Source organism: Lontra canadensis, unplaced genomic scaffold (assembly GCF_010015895.1).
Source record: "Lontra canadensis isolate GAN:19392208 unplaced genomic scaffold, GSC_riverotter_1.0 scaffold35, whole genome shotgun sequence".
Taxonomy (NCBI): domain Eukaryota; kingdom Metazoa; phylum Chordata; class Mammalia; order Carnivora; family Mustelidae; genus Lontra; species Lontra canadensis.
In genome coordinates, this window is record NW_022631029.1 from 10,447,448 (window position 1) to 10,462,181 (window position 14,734).

Here is a 14,734-nt window from a genome sequence, read left to right on the forward strand (position 1 = left end):
TCCCCCACAACCCACCCTCTCCCTGCTCATCAGTCCGGAGACCCTGATGGTGGGAAGGGAGAATCCTGTCAGGAGCTCTGGGCATTGCAGGGAACCTGGCCTGGCAGCGTGGGGTCTGGGGAAGGCAAGTCATGCTGTGAGACACCGCTGGGTTTATGAAGTAGGGCCTGAGGCCCAGACCATCCCCCGGGTGCCAGGGAGCTCTGGCTGTCCATGCTTCTAGGATTCTGTGAGGGAGAAGAAGTGGTGGACAGCGGCAGGGAGCCACCAGGATATCAGGGCACAAAGTGGGGGGAGGGTCTCACTGTTTCACCAGGTCATACTAGGTCCCCTTAAACGGGTGCTACCTGGGAGGCAACTTCCATCTTCCTCCCACTGCCTAAGGGCCCCCCACCCAGGCACCTCCTCGGACACACCCACACAACCACTCCAAGGGTCACTCAGAATGGCCATTGTTCTGCCTGCTGGGAAAGACCCACCCAGCCCTCTCACCACCGGGCACAACCGGAAATGTGCTCTGGGGGCCATATCTGAGAACAAACAGCAGGTCCACTGGGCTTGGCAGCAGCCAGAGGGAGGCTGGCTCCAGCTAGGACTGGGAGCACAGAGGGGCAGGGAACAGGCCTCGGACACGGGGCGCTCCATCGGACCCCAGCCTTTCCTGGGGGCAGCCTGGTAGAATTTCGGGGGGCAGAGACTCCTCTATCTCTAAGAGGCAGTTGGGCATGCGGGCCCCCCTCTGCCCTCGCTGGGTGGGTGGGAGACTCTGGGGGCTGCTGGGCCACCCGGTCCCTCCCGACCACCCTCTGCTCTATGCTCTTCTATGCGGCCTCCACCTCCCGGGGTGTCCGATTGCGCTCGGCCTGCACCCGGCTCTTCACCTTCTTGCCCAGCTCCGGCCCCGGCCAGCTCTTGCCCTTGGCCTGTTTGCCCCGGCTCCTGGAGGAGCACCACACGCGCTCGCAGTACTCGTCTACCCGCGGCAGGTCGGCAAAGCCGATGAGCTGCAGGATGTCCTTATACCAGGCCTTGGAGCGGGCAGAGGCCAGGCCCCCCCGCGCTGGGGGCTCCTCCGGCCTCGGCTCCCGGGGAAACAGGCCGTGGAGCTGTGAGGCCGCGATCACCTCCAGAGCCAGGCGGACCACGGTCTGGGAGAAGCCATGCTCCAGTGTCTTGCAGGTGTAGGTGCCGGCGTCCAGGTGGCTGAGTCTGCGGAATAACAGCCCCTGCTCTGTCTGCAGCACCCGCTCATCTGTCTTGACCTGCTGGGGGCGTGGGAGGGTGTGAGGGGGCGTGGAGTAGGGCACACACACCCACAGTTTCCCTCCCCGCAGTTTCCAGATTCATATCTCAGGGCCCCGTGCTGAAGCACTCCCCTCCCTGCTCTTTCCTGCCCAGGCTGGCTTCCTTCTCCGGACTGTCCGCGAACTGCCGGCAGGCTCTCACCTTCCCAGGATCCAGGATAGGGTCTGCAAACGGGGCTTTTGGTTTCTCCCCTAGTCAGAGCTCTGGGGCACCTACCTTGGCCTTGGGGGAACCTACCACACAGTCCCAGGGACCACAGTGGGTAAAGGTATTTAGGGGCTTCTATTCAGGGAGGGTTATACCCACAGACCTAGGACCAGAAGTCCTCACCACTCTGCACGTGCGTGCGCACACACACACACGCGCGCGCGCGCGCGCACGCAGCCTTCCCTTTCCCTGACTGCACTGTTCATTCTCCCAGCCAGGGGTGGGCTGAGTGCCCATCGCAGGGCAGGAGGCAGCCGTGCTACTCTGATCCGGCCTGGATCCCGTCTGCACATCTGCATGTGGAGGCTGGATCGCCCAGGCGGTAAGTATTGTGTAACCATCTTGTTGCTTGCTGCCTCTGGCCTCCTGGGGGTGTCTTCTTAGTGCCTAACCCAGCAGCTGGCCCCAAGCTGGCCTCCCCCGGTTCCCAAGCTGGAAGGAGAGCCCCTCCTGTAATGAGCGCCCTCCCTTCCCCTTCCCTGCCCGTGGGAGAGGCTGGAGAAGGGTTCCTCACCCTGCCACACCCACGCCCTCCTCAGGCCCCAGACTGAAGCCATTTCTGGGGTTGACAGATCTTTCCGGATGGGGGAGGAGAGGGTCTGGGCAGACAGCTAGACTCCGTGGAGGAAGTGTTGATCTAGGCAGTGGGTGGGTGCTTAGGGGTGTATGTGTGCACAGGTTTCGGTGCAAGTTAGGCACCCCCTGGGCAGAGGAGAACCAAGAACCCCTAGGAAAGAGAACTTTCAGAGAGGAACCTTATGTGTAAAAGCATGGCTTCTTGGCCAGGCCAGCCCCCCCTCCCTCTCTTCCATCTCTGCTCCCCACCTCCCAGAGCTCAACCCAGTGCCTGGGAGTTAGCGGGCTCCCTGTCATGGGACAGCTTGCAGACAGCTCTCGCCTGGGCATTCCCAGGGGCAGAAGGAAGGGCACCTCCTTCTAGGCACCCCAGGGACTTAATACACACTTCTCTTCAGTTGACCTTGGAAGGTTCCCCCCAGAGCCCCTTCCTAAGTTCAGAGAGGGATGTGGCGTGATGACACGTGCAGGCTGGAGGCAGGTCCTTGCTCACCTGGTCAGGCCCCTGGCCCCCTGGCCTCTGCACGAACCAGTGCACGGCCGCCTGGGAAGACTTGGGCAGGCACTCCAGGAAGGTGCTGTTGTGCTCCGTGCCGTAGACCGTGATGGCTGCTGCGGAGCCTGCAGCCTCCTCTGGGGGAAGGGGGGAGCGGGGCTCGGCTCAGGACTGTGGGACCCCGGGGTCCCCCACCAGTGTGACAGGGACCTAGGTGTCCATCACTCTGTCCAAAGACCCTCCACCCATACACTGATGGGAGCTGCACACATAGGAAAAGTGAGGTGGGGGGGGCTGTTAACACAGGACCAATGAGGCCACACTTCCCAGGGTTGAGCCCAGGCCAGAGGGGTGAGGAGGGGCCTGTGGGAGCCCGGTGGGTCTGCGCACACCCTCGCCCCTGCTACCTGCTACCACTCACCTTCCTGGCTCTCAGCCAGACACTGCAGGGCAGGGTTGCCGTGCCGGATGTCCTGCCTGCGGAACCGGCGCTTGCCAGGGCCAGGCCTGTAGCGGGCACAGGAGGCACCGTCCCAGGCACAGTATGGGTCTCGGGCCAGGCAGCACTCAGCACAGGCACTGCCGTAAGTTTCACACTGGTGCAGCCGCAGCCGGGCCACGCCTAGTCTCGAGCCCACGTACAGCGTTTGCTGGCAGGGACACAAGCAGAGCCAACATGAGCCCAGGCCCCACCTAGAAGCAGCTAGGCTCTTGGCCCCCTTGGGCTTCCTGAGAGCACCCCACCATTTGCAGGCAGTCTTCCAGAACCTCTTGGGTGCCTCCCCAAAGGCCAAAAGTGTTTATCATGCACCTGACACACATCAGATCCTGTGCTAGGACACAGAGGGCAGGGGGCAGACCTTGTTTCCTAAGGGGCTTCTCCAGGCCCTTCCTGCTGCTGACTTTTGCTCTCTACCTCAATAACCTTTATCCTGACTTGCCTCTGAGCTTAGAAGTACACTCTGCTTTAAGCAATCCCAATACAAAAGTTGGGATTTACCCAAAGATAAACCGGGGCAATAAGCTTGAGATTTTGCCGCTTGCAAAAGGACCCAGCAGGCCTCTAAAAAGTGGCTCTCCCTTGCAAGGTTTAAATTCTGGATTTTGTTTTCAAGCAGGAAGCTGTCGGCCCAGGGGGACTGGCCTTTGTGGATCTCCCCTTCTCTGAACACAGCCTCACTTACTCAGGGTTCCCACTGTCCACTGGTTTCATGCATGGCATCTCAGCTCCCTGCTGGACTCTTGAGCCTCATGGCAAGGCCTCACCAGGCAGCCCCAGGGCCTGCTGCAGCCCCGCTTTCCAGCAGACAGCAGCCTGTCGTGCTCAGAGAGTTTCAGAGTGGGGGTCAGAAGAAGGAGGAGGGGTGGGGTGGCAGCTGCTCTTACCCTTTTGACAGAGATCTCCATCTCGGTGATGGGTGTTGGCACCTGCAGAAGGAGGGTCTCAGAGAGGGGTGGGCTGGGGCCAGCTGTGTCACTCCTTCAGCCTCCTCCAGCCCTCACATGGGAGCCACCTACCTCCCAGCCTGGGTCAGTGAACTCCCTGGCAACTAAGGCCAGACAGTCTTTCCCAGACATTGGGTTATTAGAAAGGTCCCCTCACCCTGGCTGGCCTCCAAGGAGGAGGCTTAGTGGAAAGCACAAAGCTCCAGTGTCCCCTCCCACAGCCCTGTTCTCCAGGAATGAGGCAGCTGTCCCACATGACCCATCCCATGTCAGGATCCCAGCAGTCCCCCAGATGCAGATGATGCCCTGCCTGGCCCACAGAAGCCCTTAGAGACTTGGGGGTCTCAGCCACCCCCTCACTGTGACTTGAGCCTGGCAGGGTTTTGTCAAGGGGAGATCACCTTGGACACCCCTCCCTAGGCCCTCCAGACTTTCTCTGGGCCCCACGGCCAGACAGCATCAGCAAGGCAATTTCTCCTCCACTGGCTGTGAGCTCATTAAGGACAGGCCCATCCCCCTCCTGCACTTTGCTCCTGTGTCCCAGGAGCCAGGCCTAGACCCAGCAGTGGGGCTGGAGGGGACCCTTCCCATCAGTGCTCCCTCCCCTCAGTCTGCCCTCACCTTAAACACCTGGAGCTCCTCCAATACCACCTCCTCAGACTCAGTGGAGCCCCCACCCTGGAGAGCGATGACCTTGAGCACGGAGCCTGAGTCTGGGGCAGGGGAGAAGGGGTCAATGGGAGAAGGAGCAACCCCCTCCAGCCTACACACCTCCCCGGCCGGGCCACCCCACTCAGCCCACCCACCAGTCCCCAGGAAGATGACGTCGTAGGTCCCGTCCTCCGCCTCCACACGGTCCACCACGATCTGGTGCAACTGCTGGGCCAGATGCGTTTTGACAAGCACGGGGCGGCCCCGCCGTGGCCGCACGGGCCAGAACATAAGTGGGTGGGCTCGGGCAAATTGCAGCACCTCATCTGGATAGTTCTTGGTGCTGCCAAAGGGTCGTCCTGGCTGTGCTGTCATCTTGCTGGGGCACTGTGAGGAGCGGCAGGGGGGGCACCTGAAGTGTCCTGGGGCCACACACTCCCCAGCCCAGCCTGTTTCCAGGTCCCATGGCCTGGGCATGCCCACATCAGAGGGGCCGTGCTTGCCATAGCAGAGGCTCCTTGACGTGGCCAGGCCTCTGCTCCCCTTCTTCCACCACCCGGCCCCTCTGGAGTCCCAGCCCAGCCGCAAGGTTGTCCCAAGGTAGAAACCCTCTAGGAACTGCTCAGCCCTCTCTCCCGGCCTGGCTCCAGGCAGACACTCACCACTCCAGGCCGAGGGAAGGGCACCTTGCCCCCATAGGGTCCCCACTGGTGCTGGGGACCATCTTGGTGGGCAAAGGGCCCCTTGAAGACCTCCCAGATATCCTCCATGTGGTACACGCAGACAGCGAATCCCTGGAACACGGCACTGCCAAGGACGCACAGGGACAGTCAGGCCAGAGTGGCTGTCACAGGTGGGAAGGGGCAGCCTGGCTCCATGGACAGGACAGAGGGTGATCGTGCCTGCAGACAGCCAAGACCAGAAAACAAAGACACCCAGACAAAGACAGAGAGAAGGAGGGAGAAAATAGAACCTCCGAGTCCTTGAGTCAGGAACAGAGACAGAGACCCACGGTAAAGTCGGGCCACAAAAGCAGGGGCTCGACAGAGGACACTAGTGTGCAGAGACTGAACCAGGGCTGGGGATATGAGGGGAGACCCGTGTGCCCACCTGACTGTGCTAAACAGAGCATACACCTCGAGGGTCTTCCCTGAGCTGGGCCACAGCAGGAACACGTCCTCTGGGAGACAGAAGGTCACTGTCAGTGCCGCCCACTCACTGCTCTGAGCCCTCTGCACCCGCACCCGCACCCGCACCGGGCCCTGGCCACAGCCTTACCCAGCTGGTCAAAGTGGGTCTCGGCACCACCAGGGCCAGGCACCGAGCACACCAGCCTGGCCTTGAGGAAAGTGCTCCATTTGCTCACCAGCACGCGCTGGCCACCGAGGTCATTCTGGGGGTAAGGGTCAGAGTCAGCCTCCAGCTCCATGGGGACGGGCCTCCCTCCTGCTCCTCCACGAGGCACGGATGCTGGCTTCACACCCTTGCCTCATTTTCCCTCCTGCTGCTCGTGGGGACGGGCGTAGGAAGGGAGTGTGGTGAGGATCTGACCTCACCGCCTCCTCTCGGCTCTCACCACGCAGACACGGCCGACGCGGCTGACGGTGACACGGCCTGGGCCACCATCGGGTGAGGGCACAGTTTCCGAGAAGAAGAAGTACACCTTGTCATCATCCTGGTCAGAGTTGTCAGCAATGCGGGCGGCCATCACAAACCGTGGGTCTGGGAGGTGACAGGGTGCAGCTGGTTGGGGGAACCTCACAGGGAAGGATGGGAGCGGGGTGGGGGGAGAGGTACCGAACCTCCACTGTGGGCTGGAGTCCCAGGGAGTAGAGTGGGGCTGGGCTGTCCCTCCCATCCCCACTCCAGTGCTAGGCTCTCCTGCCTCCCTGTCAGGGCTGGGGGCAGATCCCAGTCAGCCTTGCCCCTGGAAGACCCTGGGCTCACCATGTAGGAGGTTCTGGTCAGAGTCAGAACGCAAAGCTGGCCGGGGACCCCCACTCCGGAAGATCATGGCCTCGCGCCCCAGGAAGTCAGCCGTGAGGCCCGTGTACAGCTCCCCACCTGGGTGAGAATGGGGCAGAGTCAGGGGAGGAGGGCCAGGTCCCATAGCTGGTCCCAACCCTTCCCAGTGACATTAACCAGCACCCACCCTCCTCATGCCCGTCCTGGCCTGGACATCACCCACCTACAGAGGTGCTGGCGAAGGGACTGCTGGGCTCATGTGGGCACCGCCCCCGCCCACTTTCCACACTGCTGGGCTCAAGGTGGAGCACATGCTGGGGGAGAGGGAGGAAGGGAGGGAAGGGTGTCACCTGGGAAAGCAGCCCAGCCCCCCCCCCAGGCAGTGGCCATCGCGTGCAGCTGGAGAGTGGGCGGAAGATGTCCTCATTCAGGGCCCCGACAACGGGGTCAGCCTGGCACAAAGATGCCTTTCAGCCCCTGACCTCTCTGCCCTGAGCCGGGCTCAATGGGAAGTGTTCAGACAGCAGGGCAGAAATGTCACTGCATCCCAGTCCCTTGTGGGGCCTGTGCTGGGCTCACCTCCCCACGGTGCCCGACCGTGATGAGGGCACAGGTGGGCTGAAAGGCCCCAGTGCCGCACGCCAGCAGGTGGGTCCGGTTGTGGGGCTGCAGCACCCGTACGAAGTTGGCACACTCCACCTAGCAGGGAGAAAAGGGGTGCGGTGGAGGGGGTGAGGAGGTATTTACCATCTCCATGGTCCCCAGGACTCAGCCCTGCCTGGCTAATCAGCTCTGGGGACCTAGGGTAAGGGTGACATTCTTCACAGACTTTCAAGAGCCCTCAGGATCTGCTCCAAATACCCCTAGCACAAGTACCTCTGGGGAGTGGCCCCAGGCTGTCCTGGGGGTCAAGCCCTGGGTGTTGGTCATGGTTGGGGGACAGTCACTCCTTTTTTTTTTTTTTAAGATTTTATTTATTTACTGGAGAGTGAGAGAGAGAGAGCATGAGAGCTGAGAGGGTCAGAGGGAGAAGCAGACTCCCCGCTGAGCAGGGAGCCTGATGCGGGACTGGATCCGGGGACTCCAGGATCATGACCTGAGCCAAGGATAGTCGCTTAACCAACTGAGCCACTCAGGCGCCCGGGCAGTCTCTCCTGACAGCACTCACCAAAGGATCTCTTCCCTTGCGAACACACTCCTCCTTCTGTCCTGGCTGCGGTGGCCACTGGACCTGAAAGAGAGCCTGGCTGACGCCTGATCTCACAGCCTGTTTCCCCGTCCAGCCTCCCAGCTCACAGAGAGACCCTCCTTTCCTCCATCCCGCTCACCTCCCGGGGATCCGGCCACGACTGGTCTAGCCGCAGAGAGTAGATGGCATCACGGCCCCCCAGAAAAAGGCGGTCCCGGTACTCATCCAGGTACATGGCCCGAAGGTCCAGGGAGCCCCGGGGACCCAGAAAGACAGCTGAACGGTTGGCAGACAGGAGATCTCGGAGGGAGCAGATTGGAAGTCAGCGAGTACTGCTCCTCCCACTTCCCCTGCTAAGGTGTGGAGCTGGAGGGCCCCAGCTGTGCATTCACACACACACACACACACACACACCCCACATCTGGGAAATGTTTCCAGCCCCAGGCCTGCTGAAGGGCTTCTGGGAAATGGCTCCTGGGAGTGGGTGGGACAGGGGGCTCTGAGCCCTGCTTCCTACCCCTTCATCCTTTAGTCCCTTGATCTTTCAGTTAACATTTCCTTCCCATCTGTGCCCATCTGTGCCCACTCCGGTCCCCAGGGAAGATGGCGCCACCAGCAGAACTTATGGTAGCAAGCTGGGCAAAGTGCTGGGAAGAGCCCAGGGGAAGGCTGAGTGAGTGTGAGCAGTGGGCAAGGCTGACTCCATGGGACAGGTGGACAGACATGGGAGAGCATTTCCAGCAGAGGAAACACCTGACAAAGGCCTGGGTATGGGAAAGGCCAGCTATGGTCAGGTGGAGCCCAAGGCTCTGGTCCAGGGATGTGACTAAGGAAGACTTTCTCCTCCGTAGACAATGCCCTCCCAGGCCCCAGCTGTGGGGGGTGGCTGGCTGGGGATGACGCTGGGCCCAGGAGCCGAGGATCCTGAAATAGTTTCCTGGGGTTTGGCTAGGGAGGTGGAGGTAACAGGTGGCCAAAGGAGCATGCAGCAGGATGTGGTGGGAAGGAGCGTTGGCCACCCCTGGGAAAGCCAGGTATCCCACACCTGCCCAAAAGTGGCAAGCCCGCACCCACTCCATCCCCAAACTCATCAACAGCCTCTTCCAGGAAGCCCTCCATGGCTGACAGTACTTTCAAGGGGATTTGCCCTATTTAAGCTTTTTCTTATGGCTTGACTTTTGCCCCAATCCATAGCTCCCAGGACAGGACCACGTTTTCCCCCTGCACCAGACCCAACCACGGACTCCGGAGTAGAGCCATGTCTCCTCTCCCAGACCTTCCAGAGCAGGCTGGGTCTCCCCACTTGGTTGGGGGTTCCCAGGGAAGGTGATCACCCGTCTGGTTTCCCCAAGAAGTGGCATGGGGCTCCCGTGTCTCAGGGACCTTCCCCGTGGACCATCCCCACAGATTCAGAGAAGTCTGCACCAGCTACAGCACGGAGTACCGGGTTAGAGCTGCAGGGGCACCTCCTGGGCCAGGATGGGCCAAGAGGGGAGGCTGTGATCCCCTTTGGGCTGTGAAGAGCCTCTGGAACAGAAAGGGAAGGACAAAAGCCAGCACTATGAAGTGGGCTACAAGAGGCAGATGGGAGGTGGGGGCCTCCAGGCTGTGGGGACAGGGCGAGGGATTCCACTGCAGGCTGCTGGTCCAGGCTCTCACAGGTGCCCAGGCTCAGTGCACACCTCCTCCAGACCTGTCCTCTCCATCCCTCCCCATCTCTCCCTGCCCATCCCTACCGAGGCCTCTCAGGGCCTCCACGCTTCTCTCCTTTTCTCAGAAGCCCCCTCAGGTTGTTCCCCTGCGTTTCTGCCTCTCCCTCCTCCACCCTCCGGGGACCTGCCCCTGCCCTCCTCCCAGGTCCCGCCTCTGGCAGCAGCTGGATCACCATCTCCGGGAATGACCGTGAAGTCCTTCCCACGGGCTGTATGGGAGTGACCGCATCCCTCTGGCGGGCAGAAGAGACTGCCCAGGGGCTGGCTGGGCACCTCTGAGCCGGGGATGTCACAGGGTCCCGGACTCCCACAGACGCACCCTTGAACAGGGCGTGCACTGCTGGTACCTCGGTAGGAGAGCCGCAGGCGGGGCACGCTGGGGCCAGGGGTGGGGCTGCCCCCGTGGAGCAGGAGGCCCCCCAGGAGGCAGCAGATGGCCCAGGCCGAGGGGGCCATGCTGGGGAACCGAGGGCACCACGCTGCTGGCCGAGGTGCCCCGGGTCCGCCGCTGGCCGCTGGTTGTTGTTCGTTCCACGGCCGGCCGCCAGGCCTGACACTTATAAGGCAGCGGCTCCGCCCCCTGTAGGGCCCAGAAGGCGGGAAGGAGGAGGGAGGAAGGGAGGGAGGGAGCAGCGGGAGGCCCACCCCGCCTCCGTTATCCACCTGCTGCCTTTCTCTCCACCCTCATTGGCGTGGTTAATGGCCTCTGTGTCACATTGGCTAGTTTCCCATTGGGGAGACACTTTCCCGGCTGGGGTGTGGGTGGTTTACACGAAATGTCCACAAACCCAAGTCCCCAGGCTCCAACAAAATGTCAAGGAGGCCGGGCGGGGTGGCAGGGGGGGGGCGACATAGCCTGGAAGAAAAGTCAGGGGTCAGAGATCAGAGGTTGCTGGGCTGGCTAGAAGTCTAGCTGAGCTTTTCTTTGCTCCCTGCCTTTCCATTGCCCATGACAGAGACCCCACGACAGAAACAAACTGACTCTGGCCCAGATCCCTGATACCAGGAGTGTCCAGCTCCCCAAAGCCCTGCCTGGCTCCCCAGCTCCCCTGGCAGGGCCTAAGTTGCCTGGGAGGGTCATTCCAGTCCAAGAGACTCCATGTTTTGGGTGGGGGCTTGACGTCTGGCCACACTTCATAGATCTGGGGTTGGCAAGAGATGAGCCCAGCCTCCTCCACCCAAGCCTGTCCCTGTCTGGCCTCCAGGCCCCTTCCCAGCTCACTGGGGCAGAGGACAGGATGCACTTCATGCTTGGGGACTCCCCCATTATCCCTCAGCCCTGCAGATCCACCAGAGCTCTAGGCCTCAGTGTCACCAAGGGAGTAGTGGGTTCTTCCCAGAGTTCCCCTTTACACACAGACACTATACCTATGTCCCTCCAGAGTGAGGGTGGAGGTAGGACACTTACCCCATCCCCCATTCCCTCTGCCCTGCGCACTGATTCAGGGCAGGCAAGCCACAGAAGAGGGACAAAGGAGAGACGACCTTGAGGGATTAAATAGGGGCAAGTGAGGAGACCTCCCTATGCCCCCATCCCGCAGCAGTCTCTGCCTGCCCCCCGCGGCTGCCATTCCATCCCACCCTAGAGTGCTTCACTCAGAATCTGAGGTTCTAGGCACTAAGATCTCAGATGTCAACCAGAGCTGGAGCTCCAAGGATCCTAGAAATTCCTGCAAGTTAGTCCTCCCAGATGGACCAGCCTGAGCTCTTTGATGGTGGTCAAGAAACTTGGGGCCATCAGAGAAGGAAGGACCTGGCCCAGTCACACTGCAGGCTGAAAACAGGCCCTGCTCAGCCCTGCCCCTTCCTAGAACTCTTTTCCTTCTGGGACTTCTGGGGTCCTGGGATCCTTCCTTCCCTACCCCCATCTCATCCCTGGAAGGGAAACAGGTTGGCTCCTTGAGTCAGCATGAGAAGGACCCAGGGACCTGGAACCCTGTCTCCATCACCCCCTGCCACCCACATACATGCTTCTCCATAGGGGGTCCTGACCTGGCATTGGGTGAGGGGCAACTCAGGGAGGTCATGGACTAGCATCAGTCCACCCCACCTCTGGCTTCTCCAAGAAACTTGGCCAAAGCCCTCCCATCTCTGGGCCTCAGTCTCCTCCTTCCATAGCTGGGGAGCAGCCAGCCGGCTTGGGTTCAGGCAGGCTCCACACTGGTGAGGTGTGCCTGTGCAGGGGCTGTCATGGGCCCTCAGGAGGGTGGAGCCCCTCTGCCTCCAGTTCCCTGGGGAGATGTTTCAGCCTGCAGACTGGGCTGAGGGCCAATGTCTGGCTGAAGATTGAGCTGGACAGCCCCTCAACTAGCATGTGGTCACCAGCTGTGATCAGGAGGCCCAACAACTCCTCAGTCTGCCAGCTCGCCCTGGGGGTCTCAGCTCAGCCATTCCCCCCAGCTAGGGCTGCAGGGAGGCCTGGGTATATTGGAAGCGGATGTGCTGGGCAGCTCACTCCACACTGAAGAAAAACGGCCTGTTGCTGGGGCTGGGAGCCTAAGAGCTACTGTTAACTTGTATGGCCTCAAGCAGCTCTTCTCCCTCTTTGGGCCTCATTTCCCCGGTCAGGGAAGGGAGTGAGGATCTCCTGTGAAGGCCCCTGCTTGCTGGCCGCAACTTGGAAACGGACCCCAAGTGTACCCTTGATACCGACTGACCGATGGGTCCAGCCACAGGCATCTTGTGCCATCTAATGGATACAGAGGGAACTGCAGGAAGTTCCACTGCGTCAGGCCCTGGGCAGGGCAGTGGGGCCACCCCGAGAAACCAAAGCCTCTTGGGGCAGCAGGCAGTAACCAGACGACCGTACTACGAAAAGGCAGGAGCAGCAGGAGACTCCAGTGATTGCTTCCGATCAAGAAATCAAGGGAGACTTCATGGAGGAAGCCCTATCTAGGCAAAGGATGACACAGCCCAGAAAAAATGGAGGGGACCGAACACAGCAGAACAAAGCAGATGATGCACACGGGGGATCTTAATGCTGGGTGTGGTGGGAGCTTGTAGGCTCTTGTGGTGTTCGTGCTTGTTGGATGTCTCTAGTTCTTCCCCAACCAACCTCATTCTGGAAAAGAGACACTGGGACCATCACACAGACTCCCCTCCCTATGGACACCACCCACCCCACCCCACCCCCGCCCAGCCTCCCCATGTAACCTCTTGATAGTGGCCCAGCCATTCTCCTTTTTGGTTCATGGAAAGCTTAACTCTCGGAGTTTCTCTCTTCTCCTTTCCTGATCCCAACAGCAGCCCACGTCCTCCAGGTGCCGGGACCCTAAGTCCTCCTCACCAACAACCACCTTCTCCTGCCCAGGCCTCAGCCACTGTCCTCATCCTCCAGCTCACCACTGATAAGGATGTGACCTCCGGCATCTCCACTCAGAATCTCTTCCCGTGGACGCCACAGTTCTTCTCTCGTGTGTTCAGCCTGATTCCCCTTGCCCAGCTTGGATCCAGGCATTAAAACATTCCCCAGAGACCTATAGCCTCTCACCTTCTGCAGCCTCACCCCTGCATCACGCATTACCCTTTGCCAGCCTCAGTCGGGGTCCCTTCCTCCCGCCCCACGCATTCCCTACCCCACCTTTAAATGAGCTTCCCTGTTTTCCATGTCTCCCCGCAGCTCTGGCGCATTTCCTGTAAAGCTGCACCAGTGTTGTCCATGCCCGCCAGCTCCCTTTATCTCACCTGGCTCCTTTGGTCCTCTCCAGTCGGGCTCCAAGGAAACCCTCATGGCCACATGGGCAAGACTTCGGGGGCCTCCAGGAACCTAACCCCAGGGCCACCAGCTGATTTCAATGTCCCCACCCTTCCTTCCTGGGTCCCAGGACTCCTCATTCAGCCGGGGTCTCTCCCATCCCCCTGGCCACACCTCCTCTCCTGGACTACCCACATGGGATGGCCGGTGTCCACCTGTCTATACTCCGTCTCCCCAGGGGCCTCACCGCGACCGACCGGGGCTGAGAAAGCCCTTCTTACTCAGGACACGTGACTTTACAGAGCACTCTCTGCCCCCTCAGCTCCAGCTCCAGCCCTGCCTGGACATCCTCACCACCCTGTCCCAGAGGCATCGCAACTTGGACACGTACAGAAGATTCACTCTCTCTTCTGTGACTGTCCCACCTGAAACGCACTTCATCCAGGATCCCAGACCACTCCTGCCTCGTGGCCACTGCGTCTCCATAATCCCCATTCCAGCACCACACTGGTTCCCTCACTGCATTCATCACCCTCTTGTCTTCCTGAGCGATGGTCAATTTCATGAAATTAGGGACAGAGCCTCCCTCTGAACGGTTGCAGCATCGGGCCCATGCCAGGCACAGGGTAGGGATGTGACTAGGGCAGGTGGGCCCACGGTGGCTCTGCTTCCTCTCCCAGGATGTCGTCGCTCTGCGGTGTAACGCACAGATCCTTGAGTTCTCCAGCTCCCGAGGTCAGGCCTGAAGGGACCCCATCGCTCTCCCGCAGCCGGAGAGCTCCCGCAGCTCTGGCCTCCGCTGGAGGCATCTCCAGAATTCCAAGACTGTCTCCGGAATGCTGAGCCTGTCTGGAGAATGCCAAGGCCAGGGCACAGGTGGAGAGGCCTCGGAGTGGCTGGGTGGAGCAAGGACAGCTGCTGGCATTCTGGCTGGAGCCTGCACACCATGGCCAGCTGTCGCTTCTGTGAGCACCACTGCTGACACCGCCATGTCCTTGCTGCCACCCTCTCCAAGGCCAGCGCCACTGCTCTGACCCCCACTAAGTTGAGAGCCACCAAGCCTTACATTTCCATTCCATCAGGAAGGGACAGTGGGCTGCTGGAGCCTCCAAGGTTCAAGGGAACTGGAAATTACGCCGGTGTGGACCTGGTGTATCAGACAGAGCCCCGGGCTGGGACCCACAGGTCTTTGTTGGTCACCAGACTCACTGATGACTTTGACAGGTCCCTGCACCTCTCTGGGCCCCTCACTGGGCAAATGGGTGAACGGAGGAAAAGCAGATGGTGTGCCCCTCAGTCCCAGGCAGTCAGTGCCACTAGTGTGAAATGCAAGTGCCACAGCCCACTGAGCCCCCATAGCACCCCGCTTCTCTGCAACCGGAGCTGAGAAGGAGCTGGGCTGCCATGCCAAGTGGCCTCCAGGGCCTAGCAGGGTGCTCTGCTCTCTCCAAGCACAGGACCTCTCAGCTGCCAACTGGCGACCAAAGCCATAG

The 14,734-nt window shown here is 60.8% G+C and overlaps 1 protein-coding gene across 2 annotated transcripts; it reads right to left on the reverse strand.

The window, feature by feature from the left end:
- Nucleotides 1-327: 327 nt before the first annotated feature.
- On the reverse strand, nt 328-10,066 carry SEMA3G (semaphorin 3G). 2 transcript variants are annotated; one of them, XM_032868243.1, is made up of 16 exons: nt 9,895-10,066; nt 7,975-8,135; nt 7,815-7,877; nt 7,226-7,345; nt 6,870-6,960; nt 6,629-6,745; nt 6,258-6,403; nt 5,960-6,074; nt 5,792-5,861; nt 5,344-5,488; nt 4,837-5,068; nt 4,652-4,743; nt 3,971-4,012; nt 3,006-3,234; nt 2,582-2,721; nt 328-1,262 (listed from the first exon to the last, which is right to left on the reverse strand). In XM_032868243.1, exons 1-16 carry the CDS (start codon nt 10,001-10,003, stop codon nt 822-824), a joined length of 2,313 nt encoding a protein of 770 aa, XP_032724134.1. In that variant the 5' UTR covers nt 10,004-10,066; the 3' UTR covers nt 328-821. The 2 variants fall into 2 exon arrangements, with proteins under 2 accessions (XP_032724134.1, XP_032724135.1); XM_032868244.1 differs by lacking the exon at nt 328-1,262 and adding an exon at nt 1,728-1,944.
- Nucleotides 10,067-14,734: the final 4,668 nt, after the last annotated feature.